At 46.9% G+C, this 17,873-nt stretch overlaps 4 protein-coding genes across 5 annotated transcripts; 2 read left to right on the top strand and 2 right to left on the bottom strand.

Annotated features, from left to right (window-relative positions):
- Nucleotides 1–57: 57 nt before the first annotated feature.
- Nucleotides 58–9,236, bottom strand: LOC108078303 (oxysterol-binding protein-related protein 9). 2 transcript variants are annotated; one of them, XM_017172086.3, is made up of 15 exons: nucleotides 8,793–9,236; nucleotides 7,198–7,326; nucleotides 5,593–5,814; nucleotides 5,433–5,510; nucleotides 3,861–4,113; nucleotides 3,650–3,773; nucleotides 2,237–2,644; nucleotides 2,029–2,180; nucleotides 1,865–1,966; nucleotides 1,634–1,808; nucleotides 1,431–1,566; nucleotides 1,286–1,372; nucleotides 765–886; nucleotides 565–670; nucleotides 58–511 (listed from the first exon to the last, which is right to left on the bottom strand). In XM_017172086.3, exons 1-15 carry the CDS (start codon nucleotides 8,976–8,978, stop codon nucleotides 425–427), a joined length of 2,367 nt encoding a protein of 788 aa, XP_017027575.1. In that variant the 5' UTR covers nucleotides 8,979–9,236; the 3' UTR covers nucleotides 58–424. The 2 variants fall into 2 exon arrangements, with proteins under 2 accessions (XP_017027575.1, XP_017027576.1); XM_017172087.3 differs by lacking the exons at nucleotides 3,650–3,773; nucleotides 3,861–4,113; nucleotides 5,433–5,510; ... (1 more) ...; nucleotides 7,198–7,326; nucleotides 8,793–9,236 and adding an exon at nucleotides 2,945–3,163.
- On the top strand, nucleotides 4,326–5,538 carry LOC108078304 (uncharacterized). The gene has a single exon (XM_017172088.3). It carries the CDS (start codon nucleotides 4,430–4,432, stop codon nucleotides 5,393–5,395), a length of 966 nt encoding a protein of 321 aa, XP_017027577.1. The 5' UTR covers nucleotides 4,326–4,429; the 3' UTR covers nucleotides 5,396–5,538.
- On the top strand, nucleotides 7,414–8,702 carry LOC108078305 (very long chain fatty acid elongase F). The gene is made up of 5 exons (XM_017172090.2): nucleotides 7,414–7,570; nucleotides 7,621–7,729; nucleotides 7,840–7,933; nucleotides 7,996–8,242; nucleotides 8,303–8,702. The coding sequence occupies exons 1-5, from the start codon at nucleotides 7,438–7,440 to the stop codon at nucleotides 8,623–8,625; spliced, it is 906 nt and encodes a 301-aa protein (XP_017027579.2). The 5' UTR covers nucleotides 7,414–7,437; the 3' UTR covers nucleotides 8,626–8,702.
- A 660-nt stretch (nucleotides 9,237–9,896) lies between the features above and the next one.
- On the bottom strand, nucleotides 9,897–16,412 carry LOC108077953 (putative fatty acyl-CoA reductase CG5065). The gene is made up of 6 exons (XM_017171493.2): nucleotides 16,284–16,412; nucleotides 11,930–12,108; nucleotides 11,728–11,821; nucleotides 11,467–11,630; nucleotides 10,241–11,284; nucleotides 9,897–10,170 (listed from the first exon to the last, which is right to left on the bottom strand). Exons 2-6 carry the CDS (start codon nucleotides 12,094–12,096, stop codon nucleotides 10,086–10,088), a joined length of 1,554 nt encoding a protein of 517 aa, XP_017026982.1. The 5' UTR covers nucleotides 12,097–12,108; nucleotides 16,284–16,412; the 3' UTR covers nucleotides 9,897–10,085.
- Nucleotides 16,413–17,873: the final 1,461 nt, after the last annotated feature.

Raw genomic sequence — 17,873 nt, 5'->3', positions numbered from 1 at the left:
CTTATCCTTCCTTATCCTTGTTGCTAGTTTAGATGTTAGTTAGTTATGTAAAAGGTATTTTGAATAGGTGTTCATCCGTGTTGTTTTGCAGCTTACTGCGATTGCCTTTGAAACACACTAGTACTTAGAAGTAAATAATAATAATCATCGTTAATTGTGTGTAGAAACTGTGAGTGTTCTTGCTCGACTCGCGTTGCAACCTTATGAGCAGAGCCCTTCCTGGATATTCGTGTGTATATTATTTACAATTAATAAACGGACGCTGACGTCTTTTACTTTGCTTGCGTTTCTTTACGTTTCCTGCATTCGTTACGTTGTATCGTCAGTGTTCAGGGGTTTGCGCACTTGTGGAATTAATAAACATATTGTTGAGGCTCGTTCTTGATATGATCCATATATATGTATATAGACGCAGTTGCTGGCATTATCTCTTGGCCTCCTTCTCCTGCAGATACATGCGCTGGCTCAGCGGCTTGGCGTAGATCCAGTTGTCGCCCACAGGCTTGAAGTGCTGCGAGGGAAACGGTTTTACTAGCCACACGGACAGCAGAGGATACGGCTTACCTTGTGCTCCCAGGCCAGGTCGTACTCCTTGCGCACCTTTGCCTGGTCGCGCTGGTGCTGCTCCACCACAAATTTGGCATTGGTGGCTCGCTCGATGTCGTTGAACCTGAGGGAGAGCAACGAACGAAAGAAAGATCAGATTATTCCGCATCTCAGGATCGGGGGTCAGAGGAGATAAGTGTGCTCGGTGAGCTGTTTACTTGAGTCCCGCTGTCACTTCCTTCCAGACTCGTCGCGATTCGTACTCATCCTGCTCAACGATTGGTCGAACTTGTTTCTTAAATATGGGTATGCGATTTACGTCGACGAATACTTCGGTTTTCTAGAAAGTTCAAGAGATTCATTCATGATTGGGTTTCGGTCTAACTGAGGTCTAGTTCACAGAACGCACAACAATCAATCGTATATTAGGTGGCAACCATTAATTTACTGGACAGACAGGCAAATGGGTAGGGTTGGGTTCGATTTTCTAGACAAACAAAGTAAACACACAGAGGAAATGCTCCCAAAACTATTTAAGAGAAAAGCAGAAGAATCGTGGATAGTAAGTAGAGGCTGAGGTGGTGGGATGCTGTGTAGTGGTGGTTATAGAGGATGTGGCTGCCCACACTCATGGGGTTGTTATTGTGGCAGCGTTCGGAGGAAGAAGTATACGAAAAGGTTCAACATTTACGGTAACATTAACTACCTACAATATGCAAAGCGTTACGGGGCTACTTACATTCTTGTCGTGCCACTTGGCCTCCATCAGGCCGCTCCACTCGCCGGCAATCGAGACGAAGGGCTTCTTCTCGCTGGGCGCATAGACCTGCAGATATATTTCCAAGTTAGTAGTGTGAAGTTAGGAGCTTGTGATAGTCAGTCACCTCGGCCGAGACCTTGTTGCGCTTGCCACCGTAGAAGGGCTTCGTGAGGAACTCCACGTTGGCATAGTAGCCCGTCTGCGGGCACTTGATCTCCACCGAGCCGCCCAGCTCAATCCAAGGCACCGTTAAAATGGACCTGCCCCAGGATCAAAGGATGACACATTGAGATTAAGGACTCTGAAGATGGGAGGTTTCATCCTTACCTGCCATAACCATTGGGAAAGGTCACTATGTATTCCTCGCTGCGATCCACCAGAGTGACCACGCCCTCGCCGATGTTGTGCACGCCAATCGAGAGGCCCAAGAACTTGGATTTGGTCCAAACATGAGCAGCGAACGTGATCTTCTTGTTGTAGTGCTCCGCGTAGAAGGCAGAAACTGAAATATATGTAGAAATAAGAATCACTCGCACAAATAGCTTTGATTTTCTTTACTTGGCGGATGGTGCGACACCTGTTCCGCTAAAAAGGTGAGTTGATCCCGCCGGCACCAAGGCACGGGGCCATCGCGCACCTCCTGGGCATCATGGGTCTCGCCTGGAATTACAGGTATTATAAAAAACCAAAGTCCAAAGTCACCACCACTGCCTCATGCTCACCCGGAAGGTCCCAATGGCACTGAAAGACTTCACCCAGGATGGGATTATACGGCTTCTTGGCCACCGCGCTCTTGCGGCCAGCATGGTAGGCACTCATATACCAGCGGCAGACCTGGACGATTCTATCGCGTGGATCGTCCAACTCCGAGATTCTGGGGATTAAGAGGAAGATGAGCCAGATTCTCGCACCCGCTCGATCGTTACCCACTTCACAAACAGGTCCGGATGGGCAAAGTAATCGGCGTACATCTCCAGCAGGGAGCGGCGCTCCAGGATGAAGGTGGGCAGCACCACCTTGGTTAGGTCCATGCCAATCTTCACCTGCGACAACAAGTGCGTGATCATCGAGCCATGAGCCTCCATGCTGAGGTCCGTGTCCTCCTCTTCCTCGTAAAGGGCGTCATAGTCGATTCCGTTGTCGTAGCTGGCACTGCGGGAGCTCGCTGCGGTTCTGGCCGTCTTAATGCTGACATCCGCATCGGCCAGACTCTCCTCGATCTCGGGCAGCGACTGGGGTGCAACCGATTCAGTCGGTGGCAAGGCCTCGGCATTGGCGAAGCCATCCTGTCCCTTTTCGTGGGTGGGCGATGTGGTTTCCGCGAAGCCGCGCGTTGTGCTGCGAAGGAAGCGAAATCAGGACTTGTTGATTAGGATTAGGATTCGTGCGGTGTCTGGGCATAAGTAATGCCAGAACATAAATCCCCCAGTGTGATGTCAGCCTGTGCCTGTGCGAGTGCGTCACTGGGGACTAACAACAGCTTCCGCAGCCTCCACAGCCTCATCCTCCTCTTCCTCTTTTTACAGCTGCGAGTTTTCCTCACTGTTGCTTGTGCTTCATTTACAATTTATGAAGAAAAACACTTACGGCGACCTGGGACACACACACATACACACACACAAAGGCACACTTGCTCACCTCAGGCTCACACGTCGCACCCACTTCTTGAACATGGCTTGGGGGAGGCTGACTGGATGCAAGCTTTACTGCAGCTGCTCTCCAGGCAGCTGCATAACTTCAGCAGCGGAAGCACCGAGCAAGCGAAAGCCGCTTGGAAAACCAAGTAAAACGAGGACTGGGCTGGGGGCCACGTTGCACCCTAACGAGCGCAGCGCTCTGACACTGCGAGTCGATGACGAACAAAACTACAACTGACAGGCACACACAATGGCGACTTGAACTACGACTAGGACGACGGATGACGAAGCGAAGAGCCGACGACGATGGCAACGCGAACTTGCCGCCGTGTCAGCTGTGCCAGCAAGAGCTCGATGGAAGTCGGGGCAGGCGGAGGAGGTCCTGTATTTATTATTTACACGCGACTTGGCCGAAATTACTGGCTGTCTCCCCCCGAAAACTGCGACTGTCACGAACTTCGGGCACTGCATTTTGCATGCGCTGCCCAGGCGCATGCGCCTCTCCAGCACCGCAGCGGGATGAGGCCATGGAGCAGCGGCGGCGTCAGTGGGGACTGGGGGCAATGAATGCGTAATTTTAGAACGACCAGCACGCTTGCCGGCTGTCGCATCGCATCTGTGATTGATGGCCAGTCGGCACACTTGGTCAAGTGGCCCGCCTTGGTTTCAGCTACTTAGGTGTACATGTGGCAAGTGGTCCACTTACCAGCCAATCGGGGAGCTGCCAAGGCTGGTGAAGGGATCGTCGTAGGCATCGTAGAAGTCCTCCTCGCCCTCGCTGCTCGAATAGGAGGTCTCCGGCACAACCAGGCCCAGCGGAGCGGTGGTGGCTGCCCAGATTAGAGGTGAACATTCGATTAGCCTTTTGACCCTGGACTGGCTACCTATCGCAGATAACCAGGCCCGAGAGCACTCACCGTTTTCAGTGGCCGAATCGTCCTCATCGTCGCCGGGCTCGCCCTTACCGATGACAGTCACAAGGCCCTCCAGGGGCACCTTGAGTCCACCCGACTGCAGGTTGTTGTTGCTGCCCGTGGTGGCAGCTCCACTGGCCGAGGAGCTGGTCGAGGCAGTGGCCGGTGGCCCGTTGTAGATTCCATTAATGGGATGGGCCATGTTCTTGGCAATCTGCAGGCTAACAATCGAGTGCTTGATGTGATCCAACATGGCCTGGAATGGGAACGGGGATTAGAGAGTTGGCCGCGACCGAAGGCGAGACCTTCGACATGACCTCGCCGAGGTGGCCTGAGGAAGTGAGCAGCTGCCGAGTCAGCTGCTGGGCGAGTAACATTCTCTCAGGCTCTTGCATCTGGCCGCCGGCGCCGACTAACCCTGAACTTGCATTGGAAATCGATATGGCTGGGAGGCCCAGAGGGCCTGGAAATTTGAGTTGACTCCGTTGGGAGCACAACAGATTCAATGTCTCGCCGTTAGACTCTCTAAATTTCTAGCTCATAGATTGTTTTTTGTCCCCGTGCTGTTTAGAATGGAGAAAAAGGTGCTCCTCGACCCTGGCTCGCACAGCATCGACGACGTGCTCGTCCACTTCGAGGCCTACAAGAGGACCCGTCGCCAGGAGCAGCGGGAGTTCGAGCAGCAGCTGAAGAACTTGAGCTTGAATGCTAACTGCGAAGAGCTCAACGCGGACATGGAGGTCCTGCGGGCGGGGTTGCACAAGCTGCACAAGCAACAGGAGCGCCTGCAGCAGCTATGGGAGCTCAACGCCATTGATCCGGCCCCTTTGGAGGCAGAAGTTTGTGAGCCTCAAAAAGAAGACCCAGACGAGAAGCCGGACCAGCTGGAAGTCGCCAACGGGGAGAGCCAGTGCGTCTATCACAACTGCCAGCGGCGCATCGATAACCAGCTGTTGCTGCTACACTACCTATGCGACCACAACCAGGCGGACTCCTATTGCCTGTCGGTGCTGGAGGGCGAGCGGGCGGTGCTCTCCTTCCAGCCGCAGAGCTGTGTCTCGCGGGTCAACAAAGTGCTGGGCCTGCTGGCCTACGGTGGCCAGTTGGAGCAACAGCTCGGAGTGACTCAGGGTCGGCGGAAATTCTACAACGCCTTCCTGCCCGACCAGCACACGCACCTGGAGACCCACATCCCGGTCGTGGTGCTCATCTGCCAAACAGCGGCGCTTTCGGTTCTGGAAAGCAAGAAATTCGAGCTGCCGGATAGCCAGAGGGATACGATCTTCGTCATCTGGCTGGTGACGCCTAGTGACTGTCATCGGCTCAATGCCACGCTCAGCCTGTGCGGCAGAGACGCCGCTGCCCGCACCGGCACCGTGATAGGTGTTCGCCAGGTTAATGACTGCCAGGACACCGCTTGCTTTGTTACCGTGGACGCGAACTACTGGCGGCTGACGTACACCGAAATGGAGCGGCTCTCGAACCAATTCCGCGACGAGCTGCACCTGGAGATCGGGCTCACGGAGCCAAAGAACTAATATCCCTACTTTTCTGATTCTAATTCCCCCTACTCACACTCGCGTTGTCCTGCAGCGCCTTGCACTTGGCCTGCTCCGTCGGATCGGTCAGCTCCGCGATTCGTTTGTCCAGCAACTGAAAATAAAATGGAGAAAGAAGCCAATGTGACGGTAAATTGCATAATATGCCTGCATAACACAGCGGGTAGCACACTCACATCCGTCTGCTCAATCATCAGCTGGAGGTAGGCGTCCGCCTCGGAGACGCGACGCGCCAGCAGCTCCAGGTGGTTGGGTCGCCTGCCCCCGACTCCGCCTCCTCCTGCGGCTCCGGCTCCGATTCCGGCCGCAGTGTCCCACAGACGCGAACGATTCGCGTGGCGACGAATGGTGTCCTCCAGTCGGCGAACCCACTGCTCTCGCTCCTCGCTGTGTCGCGCCTGCAAGCGTTTAGAAAGTTGGCAAGTTTCTGGTGAGTTGGTATTGGGAAAAAGTTTTATCGTTACATCAAGGCAACAAGGCAAAGTCAAACAAAAGGAGGGAACGTGAGGGCCAGACAGAGGTTTCTAGGTCGCTGGCCGGATACCCTGCCTGCCAGGCCGGGCTCACGTGTCGCCAATGACCGGAAACGCGCACAACTTAATACAAAGTTTTTCATGTGGCCAATGAATGGGTTTATGCATTTGTTGATCACGCAGTAAGTTCAAATTAAGTAAACTAAATTAACCATTCCGTTTGCTTTGACTTTTTATAAGTAGTCTTAAGTATATAATGACATCTTACTTGCAAATATATGACGCCAAAAAAGGTTAAGAACTTAAATACTCTTCAGTTAAGGCAATAGATCAATGATAGAGATGATTGTTTTAACGCAAAGCTTCTAGAGTGCGTAAAAATTTATTCTCTGCTTTAATTTTATTAGAGGTGCTAGGGTCCTAAATTTGAATTTGTGCGCGTGCATGTTTAAATATTTTGGATGTTCTTTTGTTGGTACAATTGGGTTTATATTTTACCGAATTCGAAAAATAGTTTTTATACCCGTGCAGGGTATTTTAATTCTTGTGAGAAGTTTTGCAACGCAAAAGGACATTTAAAGTATATTTTGTTGTTGATCAGCATCAACAGCGAAGTCGATCTAGACATTTTCATTTCAAAGCAAACCACTTTATCAGTTTTGAAGTTGAATGAAATCTTGCAGATGTCTTCTTACTGCTCTCACTCATATTTTTATCAGAGCGGGGCGGATCGGCCGACTATTTGAAATAGATGCCATAGAAACGATCGGAAAATATTTAGAAAAAATTAAAACTTCGCTTTTTTTTAACATATTTGCATATACTTTGAGATACTGCCACTTTCTAATATTTAAGAATATTAGTTTTCATTTTATGAAAATCGGTTGACTATATCGTATAGCTGCCAAAGGAACTATCGGTAGACAAAAATGTATAGCTGTGAATGTAAAACTGTAAATAATTGTATAGGTAAATATAGTTGAAAGTTGATACTACTTTGTTTTTGTTCAGCTTGTATAATTTAAATTTAAATTATAGTAAATATTTCTTAACCTAAATATTGTTTTTTAGGATTTAAAAATATTGTTCTTGAAATTTTAATATAACCAAAAATGTATGTTATGTATAAATGTTTAGTCTTAGTTTTGGATCGATTGTTAATGATCCAATTAAAAACTGCAAGGGTATACAAACTTCGGCGTGCCGTAGTTAGCTTCCTTTCTTATTGTTTTGTTTCCGAAGAATTGACTTTAAATTTCTCTTTATTCCAGATATTTGTTTTTCAAATGCCAGCTGCTAGCTGCTCACCTGAAAGTGGAAGGTCTTGTGATCCACGGTGATGGTGAAAGTGTTATCCTCCTGGTCATCTATCCCGATCAGGGCATCCTTCAAGCGCACACAGCCCCGCCTCACGCCTTTCATCATCTTCTCCTTCGACTGGAAAACAGAGAGACACAGATAGCGAAAAGCCATTGGAATTAGGTGTCAGGTCGAGCTGACGTCTTAATTAATGAATTCAAATCGGTGCCTGGGTGTGGAATAAAAGCAATGGTCGCGGTACGGCTCGCATTTAGAAGTGCGGCAGCGCTGAGGAGCGACACAACGGAAGATCCCCCTGGAGCTGAGAGACCAAAGGCACCAAGGAAACCCAAGGAAAGGAGCAACATGGAGGCGGCAACAAGTGAGGCTCTATTGATCGGGATTGGGCCAATGTCTCACATCGATTTGCAGGTGCTAGCCGAGTGCCCGCGGTGGTGCATCCCGCTCTGATGTCAGATCCCTGGTTCATGGTCGCCGTGCTGGGGGTCTATCTGTACTTTGTCACCGTTGCGGGTCCACAGTAAGTGCGATAACCCTTGATTGGGGCTGGGGGGCTTACTAATGTGAACGGCATTTGCAATTCTGAGGTGGCGCTTTGCTGTCACTTTTAATACGTTTGCTCATTTATAGGTTTATGGAATTTCGAAAGGCATACAAGCTCAAGAAACTGATAATGGCGCACAATTTGATCCAGGTGGTGTCCTGTCTATATGTCCTCAATGAGGTGGGTAAACTGACACTGAACTGGATCATCTAATTTCGAAGGATCTCCCTCCTGATTGCCAGGTGTTCTTCATCACAGACTACGCAGTGCAGTACTTCTGGGAGTGCAGGGATTTCGGCAAGAGTCCAGAGCACGTGCGGCGCCACTTCGAGCTGGCCCACTTTCTCTTCTGGCTGAAGCTCTCCGAGCTAGTAGAGACCGTGATTTTTGTTCTGCGCAAGAAGCAAAATCAGGTCTCCAAGCTGCACATCTTCCATCACTTCTCCACGGTGACCCTGGTGTACATGATGATGCACTTCAATGAGAACGGTGAGCAGAGCCAGAGGGGCATTATCTGTGTATTAATGCGCAACTGATCTCCACCCGCAGGCACAGCTGCCTACTTCTGCGTCTTCCTCAACTCGATTGTCCACATCTGCATGTATTCCTATTACTTCGTGGCGGCGGTGGCCGACAAGGACTTCGTTCGGACCCTGACACCCGTCAAGAAGGCCATCACGGTGATGCAGATGACACAGTTCGCATTCATCCTAATCCAGGTGGTATTCCAGCTGGTGCTGTGCGGCATTCCGCGCTTCGTGCTGTACTACTACACCGCCGTCATCACGGCCATGTTCTACGGCTTCTACGACTTCTTCACGACCTCCTACCAGAGCAAGAAGCGCCACAAGAGTCTAGCGACGCCCAACTGAGCCCTCAATTGGGCACAATCTCAAAATAAAGGCAAACGAGCCACCAACAAGTGTGTGTGTGCATGTGTGTATCCGTATCCGAATGTATCTAGCTGGCGCAGATAAGATAAGACCTCCGCTGGGTGTGATAAGGAGGGGTTAGTAGTGGAGCCACTGCACCCACTTACCGTGTAGTAGGAGAGCAGGCCGGCGTTCTCGTCTAGCACAAAGAATCGGTACTGCCAGCCCTTCATCACGTTGGTCCACTTGCTCAGAGTGCCCTCCAACGTTCCGGGACTGGCACTGAGCCCGGCAGCACCTCCGCTCGCGCTGCCAGCTCCCAGGCTGGGCGCACTGCCAGTGGTGCTGGCCATGTCCTCCAAGTCCCGCGACTCCGCCACGGTCTCCTCCTCCGTTCCTCCACCGACCTCGTCGCCTTCGTCCGCGTTCTCGTCGCCGGGAGCGTTCCGTGCCGCTGGCGTGCGCGTTCCTCGTTCCCGGAGCAGTTCCTGGCCAGGAGTGGGTGATGACGCAATGCTGCTCCACGAACTCGCCCCACAATCAGGTCTCTGGGCCTCAGCTCAGCTTGAATTTTGCAAAACAAAGCGATTCTAGAGCTGCCCGATGATGGCACTATCGATAGCACCGATGGTCTGGCTCTGGCCGGCACCTATCGATTGTTTTTAGTCGGCGTTGGAGAATAAATATATTTTTAAAATTGTATAATGAACCATTTACACAATTATGAACTAGTTGGTCTTATAATTCTTTTATATTTTATTTTTCTATAATTAGTACACGTCATTTTTGAACAACTAACTAAAAAATCGCTGATCAGAGGTTCATATGAACCAATCGATAACATTGATTTGTGCGCCAATTTAAAAAATATAAATTAATATATAATATATTTTTTATTTTATTATTTTTATTTTATATTATATTATATTTTTTCGCATAACTTAAGGGAGTGAACCATATATTTTCCTTTTTTATGATTTTGTTTACTTACTAAAATGTAAAAACACTGGAATATTTAATTTAATTTATTTATTTTAATTTATTAGAATTGTTTGAGAATTATTGGGAGGTAGTAAGCCAGCATTTAGGGCAGCCATAGCTGAAATTATAATTTTCTTGAGACGAATCCTTTTAAACGCAAATTGTACATATAGGTCTACCGCCATTTTATTAAAGATTTAAACATCCGAAATGTTTAAGGCCATTCTGACGTCTCCACCACAGAAAATACCTTATAGATCAATACCCACGACAATTAAAACTCACTGAAATACAAAAACCAATGTTTTATTCGCTGCCTTTCAAAACAAATGAATTAGGCTTCTAATCAACAGCACCAATTAAAAACTAAAAGACTTAGTGCTAAATAACGGCTATAAACTACGGCTTGGGGCAGGGGCAGGCGCTTCTTTTGGTGTCAAGCACTTAACTAAGCTAGCAAATGCTTCCGGACGCGGATCCTAGCCCGCGAAGAAACACCTGTAGAGCATATAGAGGATGCCAAAGATCCAGATACCCTTGTACACTTTGTCCACCACCCACATGCTGGAATAGCCAGAGATCGGAATTAGTCATGGAGATTCTTTGGAAGAAATATCTTCAAAAAAATACTTACACCTTCATGTGCCGCCTGGCTGCTGGAATGGACTCGTCCGATTCCTTCAGGATCAAGCGACGGGCGCAAAGGACACAGTTGGTGAAGTAGTCGATCAGGTCAAGTTCGATCTTCTCTATCACGTAGGTCCGCCGCTCCTTATTGTTCATTAGCTTTCGCAGCTTCACCGCCTCCGTGTTGTCAAAGTTCCACACGTTGTTGGCATAGTATTCAAACACCTCGAATCCCTTGTAGATCCTGTTCTGGACGCGGCACAAGACGGGTGGATAGCGGAGCACCCAGAGCAGGGCGTCCACAAAGAGGGCCGGCATCCACTGGAACAGCACCATGCAGACGAAGTGCACCCAGTAGTTGGACTTCATGGAGCCGCCAGGATACCAGGCCACGCCGTTCAGCGGCACCTTGTTCTCGATCACCCAGCGCCCCAGCTCAATAATCTCCGCCCAGGAAACCTTGATGTCGTTCGAGGAGGTCATGTGGGCCACGCGATTGGTGGTGTCGGTGCCCGCCGTGATGTTCCGCCAGCTGGCCACCAGAATTCCGTTGACCGCCACGTCCACGGGCAAGAAGTCGCCGTAGCCCGAGGAGTTGCAGTACATGGTGCGTATGACACCCTTTCCGGCCCCAATCAGCAGCCCAGTGGGTCCGTTGATGTTGTCCGTCCAGCCGGGAATGGGCTCTTTCCAGATGGGGATCACAATCGAGGGCCGCAGGATCACGGCCGGTAACTGGTCGAACTTCTCCACCACCAGTGCCTCCGCCAGCGACTTGGTGTAGGCGTACGTGTTGGGTATGTCGCCGAGCACCTTGCGCTCAATGGTGGCCACCTCATCGTCCGTCAGCCACTCGCAGGCCTGCATCACCTTATGCGGATTTGCAGGAGGATCGTAGGGCTTCTCGTAGAGCGTCTTCACGTGCAAATGGCAATAGGCCGTCGAGCAATAGGCGAAGAAGTCAAGGTGTTTCAGAGTCTGGGCCAGATCCAACATATATTTGGTGCCGCGAGTGTTCATAAAGACGGCATTGCGGAGGGGCTCGTCGAAGCTGGAGGATCGTTCGAGAGTTATGGTAAACTATTTATTAATTTATTTTCCTTCCTAAGGCAAGATTTTAACAAAGCAAAATAATATAATTAAATTCTTTGGGATGACTTAATCCTTATAATTCTTTAGAGATGTGAAATACCCTTTGAAACTGCCTACAAGTATGATTATTTCCTAACTTACCGCACTGTAGCTGCGCAGTGGTAAACAATGGAGACTTCCTGGCGCAGAGTCTCCAGATCCTTTTCAGAGATGCCCAGGCCCGGAGAAAGTACGTCACCGGCTATGGCCACCACTTGCTGCAGGATGTGCTCCTCGCCGCGCAGCTGCTTCACCTGGTCGAATAGCTGCACACACACACACGTACGTTCCAAGTTCATTAATATCGTAAGCCGGGTAATAAGTTCTCGTGATTCTCATAATTCCCAAAACCCCCCTGCTTACCACATTCTGGAATATATCCTTGATGCGCTCCTGCGGATCCTTGCCCTTCTTGGGGCGAATGAGCAGATAAATGCGCTTAAGGCCGCCACACGACCTGCACGAATTAATAATATTGCATAAGCAAAGGGTCAATTGGGATTAATGGGGGCCACGTACGGACCAGCTGGCTAGCGCCCAGCACAGCTCAGCTCCGCCCACTCACCGTAGCAGCTTCTCGACCAGGACCTTGCCCAGGAATCCAGTGCCGCCGGTAATGAACAGACTGCGTCCCTTGAAGCACTCGGCAATCCGATCCACCTCATTGTCGTCCACCTCACCTATGGTACCCAGGTCATCCTTTTCATATACAAACTTTGGCTTGGCAGTCATCTCTGATGGATTCTGGAGTTGCAGAACAATTACATAAATATTAACTAAGGTGGAAGGCGTAAGGGGGGATGCGTGATTAATTTTGTATATATTTTTTTATACCCTTGCTGGGTATTATAATTTCAGTCAGAAGTTTGCAACGCAGTGAAGGAGACGTTTCCGACCCTATAAAGTATATATATTCTTGATCAGCATTAACAGCCGAGTCGATCTAGCCATGTCCGTCTGTCCGTCTGTCCGTCTGTCCGTCTGTCCGTCCGTCTGTCCGTCTGTCCGTCTGTCCGTCTGTCCGTTTCTACGCAAACTAGTCCCTCAGTTTTAAAGCTTTGTGAATGAAACTTTGCACATAGTCTTCTATATACTCTCACTGCTATATATGTCGGAACGGGCCGGATCGGACGACTATATCATATAGCTGCCATACAAATGTTGGATAAATTTTTAGAAAAAAAATTATAAATTAGCTGTTTTTCAACATTTTTGCATAATTTTTGAGATATGGCCATTTTATATTATTTCAGAATTTCGGTTTTAATTTTTTGAAAATCGGACGACTATATCATATAGCTGCCATAGGAACGATCGGGAAATTAATAGGAAAAAAACTATAACTTCGTTATTTTTCAACGTTTTTTCATCTACTCTAGGATATAAGCTTATTTTATTATTCTAGAATTTTGGTATAAATTTCATAAAAATCGGACAACTATATCATATAGCTGCAATATAAACCGATCGGTAGATGTAGAAAAAATGTAAAGCTGGGAATGCAAAACTGTAACTGTCAAACTGTAAACATAATAATATAGGTAAAATGTAATGAAATAATATCTGCAAGGGTATACAAACTTCGGCTTGCCGAAGTTAGCTTCCTTTCTTGTTTTGGTATACATTTCTAGAAAGTTCTTTTAATTCAAAGATTCATTCGCTCACAGCAAAATTTACAACGGAAGTCGTTTGGTGTTGGAGTATTAAGAAGTTTAAGGATAAGTTCGGTGTACACGATAACTCATAACTTCTTTAACAAAATCTACAGGTACTTAACAAAGTAACTACATTTTTTCGCAAAATTCGGGATTTTAAATTTAAATTTGGATACAAAATCTGGTAAAAGTTTTTAAAATAAAAACGCCACATGGGTTACCTCAAGACACTTATCCTTTTACTTATTCATTATATTTTTTTGATGTCGGATGATTTTGCAAACAGCTAGGATGTACACCGCAAACCCGATATGTTCCTATAACTTCAATACCTTTAAATATTTTTTAATACAAAATTGTTTAATTGTGGTGTTATTATATGGTATTTATTTAATATGCTTATAATAAACTTTCCTTAGCCGTTTGGCCACAATACATTTTTGAAAAGTGTCTCGACTTGCATCTAATAAACCATACCATCTTTATAGATGTAGGACATAAAATGTAAAAATCCCTTAATGCACACATTTGTAAGAGATTTTAAAGCCAAATATTACTTTTAATACCTATTTTCCTTTATTCTTGTCTTACAGATCGCAACTTTATAAAGGAAACTACATAAAATATATAATATTACTTTCGAAATTTTAAAAATTCTGTGTCATTTTAAATGTATACTAATTTTCTTTTAGATTTCCTATAACAAATCTTTAAAAAAAGATTTTAAACTAATTCAGAAATAGAACTGGAAAAGCTTGATCATAATCGATGTTAATATTGATTTTGCATAAAAAAAGGGGAAATATCCGAATATTTTTCAGCTCTAATTAGAACCCGCATAGGATTTTTCAAGGGAATGATTTGAAATTTTTAAGAACACCCACAATTATCTAGCATTTACCATGATTATGCATTTATTCTGTTACTAAAAAATGATTTCTAGTGTTGACATTGTTACGATTTTCGTATGTGCACTTATGGTGCGATCACGTAACGACCGTCGCCATCGCCGCCAAGTGCACTTTTAATTTCATTTGATCTTGGTTGTAAAGTTGTCCGAGCCACATGTGAGGCAACCAGGCAACCAGGCAACCAGGCAACCAGTACCTGTTGGCCTGCGGAGCGACAATTGCAGATCGGATTAGGCCATGCTTGGCCTACTGGCCAACCAACTGGCTGACTGGGTTTCTGAGTGTCAACGCAGTGACCATCGCGACGAGTGGGCAAGCGGAGCGACACGAATTTTGAGTTACGGCACCAATTAAGACATTGCAAAATCTGCGTCCGAGCCTCAGTCTTGGATTTCTCGCCATGAGCTTGTCGCGAGCACTGGAGCATGCCCAACGCACCCCATTGGCCCGGTGTCCTTCGGTTTCCATTTCAGTTACAGCTCCAGGTCCACTTCCAGTTCCTACTCCACCAACCCACCAGGTAAACCTGATCGAAAGCCGTTTCCACGCTGACACGCTGACCCGCATCCGACAAATACGCCTGGTTATTAGAAGGCGTGGACTTGGACCTGGGTTAACAGGCTGGACTGGCACCTATAATCTTCTGGCTGGCGGAGCAGATCATGGGCAGTCGCTCCATGAGATGAGGCGACAAATGAAACTGAAACCGGAGCCCGCTTTTGTCTGGCCATAAAAACTAAACATCAAAGTGCGACTATAATTTCATTAGTACACTGCGGGGAAAAACAGCTAGTTCAGACTGGTTTTAATTCAAAACACGCCCTGAGAGGTAGAGGGAATTGCGACAGAGTCGTCTTTGTTTCTGATTTTTATAGTCCAGTTCTAGGGAATTAAATTGAATTACAGGAAATGTTTACTTTATATACTTATATATTCTTGATCACCTTTAACAACTGAGTCGCAGAAGATTTCGAGATCAAGGCAACTATAATGGATAGAGAATAGAAATTTGAAATGTGAAAGCAACCTAAGCTCAAGCCATGTATATATTCTTGACTTTAAAAACAGAAATATTTCTTTTCAGTCACTTAGTAAAATTTTAAAGCGATTGTAAAACGTTAAATGACTATAATTTATAATTTTAACAATAGCTTTAAAATTTTAATATGTGATTAAAAATAAATATTTCTGGTTTTTGTACGATTAGAGCAAGAAAATAATAGAAGTTGTTGAAGTTTTTTGTAATAAAAACCCGATTTGAAATCGATTTCAAAAAAGTAGACTATGATATTATGTTTTAAAGTTTTTCAAATTATATCTAAAGTTAAAAAAGATACCATAAATTCTCCCTCACGTTTCTCCTAGTGTAAAACTTGTGTCATTTTTGCTGTGTAATTTTTATGGCCAACAAACAGTGGCTGAATGTCTTGGGCCCAAATTAAATGCGCTAATCGCTTTAGCATTGGCACAAGAATGGAAAGCCTGCGGCCAAGATCGGAGCCATTAAGCCTAGTTCATTGCTGAGAGACCATAAATTCAGTTTGATACCAAAGACTGCGGCAGCGAACGTGTTTTTTGAAAGTGAAATTTCGGAATCTGGCACGGCACAGGGCAGACATGTGTTAACCCCAACCGGGAGATTGCCTCACAGCTCAGCTTAGCCCGCCTGACACGCTTATCTTGGGCAGCACAGCAGCACACTCTCGATCTGGCAGAGTGAGGTGAGCGGCAATTATTGCCATTTCGAGATCAGAGCTTCGGCATCAAAACTCCCCTTAAGGCCCGACCATACAGCGATAAAACGATTCCCGGATAACTGCAAGTCATAGGAACCACAATTTATATAGCACTTGACGCCGAGATTGCATGCCTGGCGACAGCTGCACTCGCTGGAGAAGAATGGGGGACCAGGCGGAGCCTGGATTTCCCAGTTTCCCAATTGGGAAATGGCCGAAAAAAATGCCTTCTGCTACTTGGAGTGGAGCCTAACCAGTTTGGAGCAGGCACAGATGTCAACAAAGCGATAATAAAATCAAAAAGTGCATTAAGTAGAGAAAATAGTCACGAAGTCGTGGTGGTATTTCGGTTGCAAAATCCATAGACACAGATACAGGTGGGGCTAGCGAGAGCCAAGGACTTTTCTTTGAGTCTTCGACGGTTCATCGATTTTAAGCTCATTAAAATAAATCCATAAACATAGACAAAGAGCCTTGGACTGCGTCTTAATCAGATGGATGGATGTTGGGCTGGCTTCATTGACAAACTGTTAACAGATTTTAGTGGCACACTAAACGCTCTTCGCTTCGAGCTTCTGTTTTAATTAATTGCTAAACCTATTGGCTATTTTTCGCACCTTCACTTGGCAACAGCGGCGGACCCTTTCGCAGGCAGTCGGATGGATAGATAGCTGCACGGATATCTAGATAGTTTTCGAGCCGCAGATACTTTTGGCTGACCCGCGCTCACCGAATGCTAAACACAAACTGATCGCACCTGGCTGCGGAACTAACGAAAAGAGGCCCGCAAACTCAAAACAAACCTAATGGAAAATAAAACGAAAACGACTTCAGGCCAAACTATGTATATCGCATCGGCGTTGGCTAGCTGGGATCCGAGAGATCTCTCGGTAACTAGCTGCTGAGCCAGTGCAGCGGGGCGAGAGCGAGACTCGAGCAGTGACACACGAACCCGGGCCAAACCTGGCCTGCACTGAGCAGGGGCTTCCCCCCCTAAAACCCACCTGGCCCCGCTTAACCCCTTCGAGGCAACAACGGTCAGGGGTTGGACTACTACTGTGTTCTCACTCTAAGTAAACGATTTTCGCTTAGTGGCTACGTTTACCAGTTTTACCAGAGAACCTCTCCGCTCATCCCATCACCATCTCAGAGACGCTGCACTTGGCACATGATGCAACTGCAACTGTAAATGCAACTGCTACTGCAGCCAAAAATTGAATTCAATTCACCATGCGTTGCGCATACGCAGTGTGTGCACCCGCATTAGGGAAATCATTCAGATAGCCCTGCCATTAATGCCACCGAACCGGATCGCCGTATGGGTTGGCAGGTGGGTGAGTGTTACGGCGAAAAGTGGAAGAGTAAGCCTGCTTTATGACACACACATAAATCCCCATTGCGCGCCGGCCATTAATTAGACGCAGACGGACCTTGTTAGTTACAGTTGTTGGTCAGCGGATGAATTTGAATCCGAATCGGAGTCGCAGCGGAGAAGCGTGGCCAGAAAGAGGAGCTAGCGACAATTTGACAATGGCATTGACATCGAAACACCGTCGGAGTAGCAGTTACTTTAGTGGTTGGCTTTATTTTTTGCCAGGGCTGCGGCTAATCGGACTTATCGAAGTCTGGCATAGACGAGAGTGAAGGTGGAATGGAGGAGTAGCATCATCATCAGCCGACGACCCGACCTTTGCCCAACTCGCCTGACCCTGTGACTACAAATTTGCCAAAAAAATAATCCACATCTCTGAGTGGTTTGTATTTTAATAATTATTATTTGTAGAGATCGTGGTCTGTCTCTTCTATACAATTTCACTTTCAATTTAAATCGCAGCACAAGTAGAGTATAAATTTGTTTATAGAATGGTGAGGAGGAGGAATATCTAGGGACAGATTACTTATTCAAAATTTAAGCAAATTGCTTAACATGAACTATATGGATTTAAATTCCAAATTTAGCATGACAAAGACGTTTTGATATTACAAAACCACAGATTAAGGGAATCTAGAAGGAGCAACAGAACCAGCTTGGCCAAGATCATAATGCTTTGTGGTCTAGTCAATGGCTTACGGCTGCGGCAGACTCTTTTAAAAATGCGCAAAACATTTGTAACTGGGCGACTGGCACACGTCTCGAGTGAGTCTTGGCCTGGTCAACAAACCCAGGCCGCTTTGAACTTGAGCTGGCCTCATCACCTCGCATATTT

The sequence above is a fragment of the Drosophila kikkawai genome, chromosome 2R, assembly GCF_030179895.1.
Source record: "Drosophila kikkawai strain 14028-0561.14 chromosome 2R, DkikHiC1v2, whole genome shotgun sequence".
In the NCBI taxonomy this organism is placed as follows: domain Eukaryota; kingdom Metazoa; phylum Arthropoda; class Insecta; order Diptera; family Drosophilidae; genus Drosophila; species Drosophila kikkawai.
This window is presented reverse-complemented; position numbering and strand designations above follow the sequence as displayed.

Excerpts from the sequence above, each read along its gene's own strand:
- LOC108078304 (XM_017172088.3), top strand. The coding sequence starts at position 4,430 with ATGGAGAAAAAGGTGCTCCTCGACCCTGGCTCGCACAGCATCGACGAC.
- LOC108078305 (XM_017172090.2), top strand. The coding sequence starts at position 7,438 with ATGGTCGCGGTACGGCTCGCATTTAGAAGTGCGGCAGCGCTGAGGAGC. Across the intron at positions 7,571-7,620 it reads CAACATGGAGGCGGCAACAA|GTGCTAGCCGAGTGCCCGCG; the intron begins GTGAGGCTCTAT and ends ATCGATTTGCAG. Across the intron at positions 7,934-7,995 it reads GTCTATATGTCCTCAATGAG|GTGTTCTTCATCACAGACTA; the intron begins GTGGGTAAACTG and ends CCTGATTGCCAG.
- LOC108078303 (XM_017172086.3), bottom strand. The coding sequence starts at position 8,978 with ATGGCCAGCACCACTGGCAGTGCGCCCAGCCTGGGAGCTGGCAGCGCG. Across the intron at positions 7,327-8,792 it reads GCCTGCTCTCCTACTACACG|TCGAAGGAGAAGATGATGAA; the intron begins GTAAGTGGGTGC and ends TCTGTTTTCCAG. Across the intron at positions 1,373-1,430 it reads GCAACAAGGTCTCGGCCGAG|GTCTATGCGCCCAGCGAGAA; the intron begins GTGACTGACTAT and ends ATATATCTGCAG.
- LOC108077953 (XM_017171493.2), bottom strand. The coding sequence starts at position 12,096 with ATGACTGCCAAGCCAAAGTTTGTATATGAAAAGGATGACCTGGGTACC. Across the intron at positions 11,285-11,466 it reads CACTGCGCAGCTACAGTGCG|CTTCGACGAGCCCCTCCGCA; the intron begins GTAAGTTAGGAA and ends ACGATCCTCCAG. Across the intron at positions 10,171-10,240 it reads GCCAGGCGGCACATGAAGGT|CATGTGGGTGGTGGACAAAG; the intron begins GTAAGTATTTTT and ends TGGCTATTCCAG.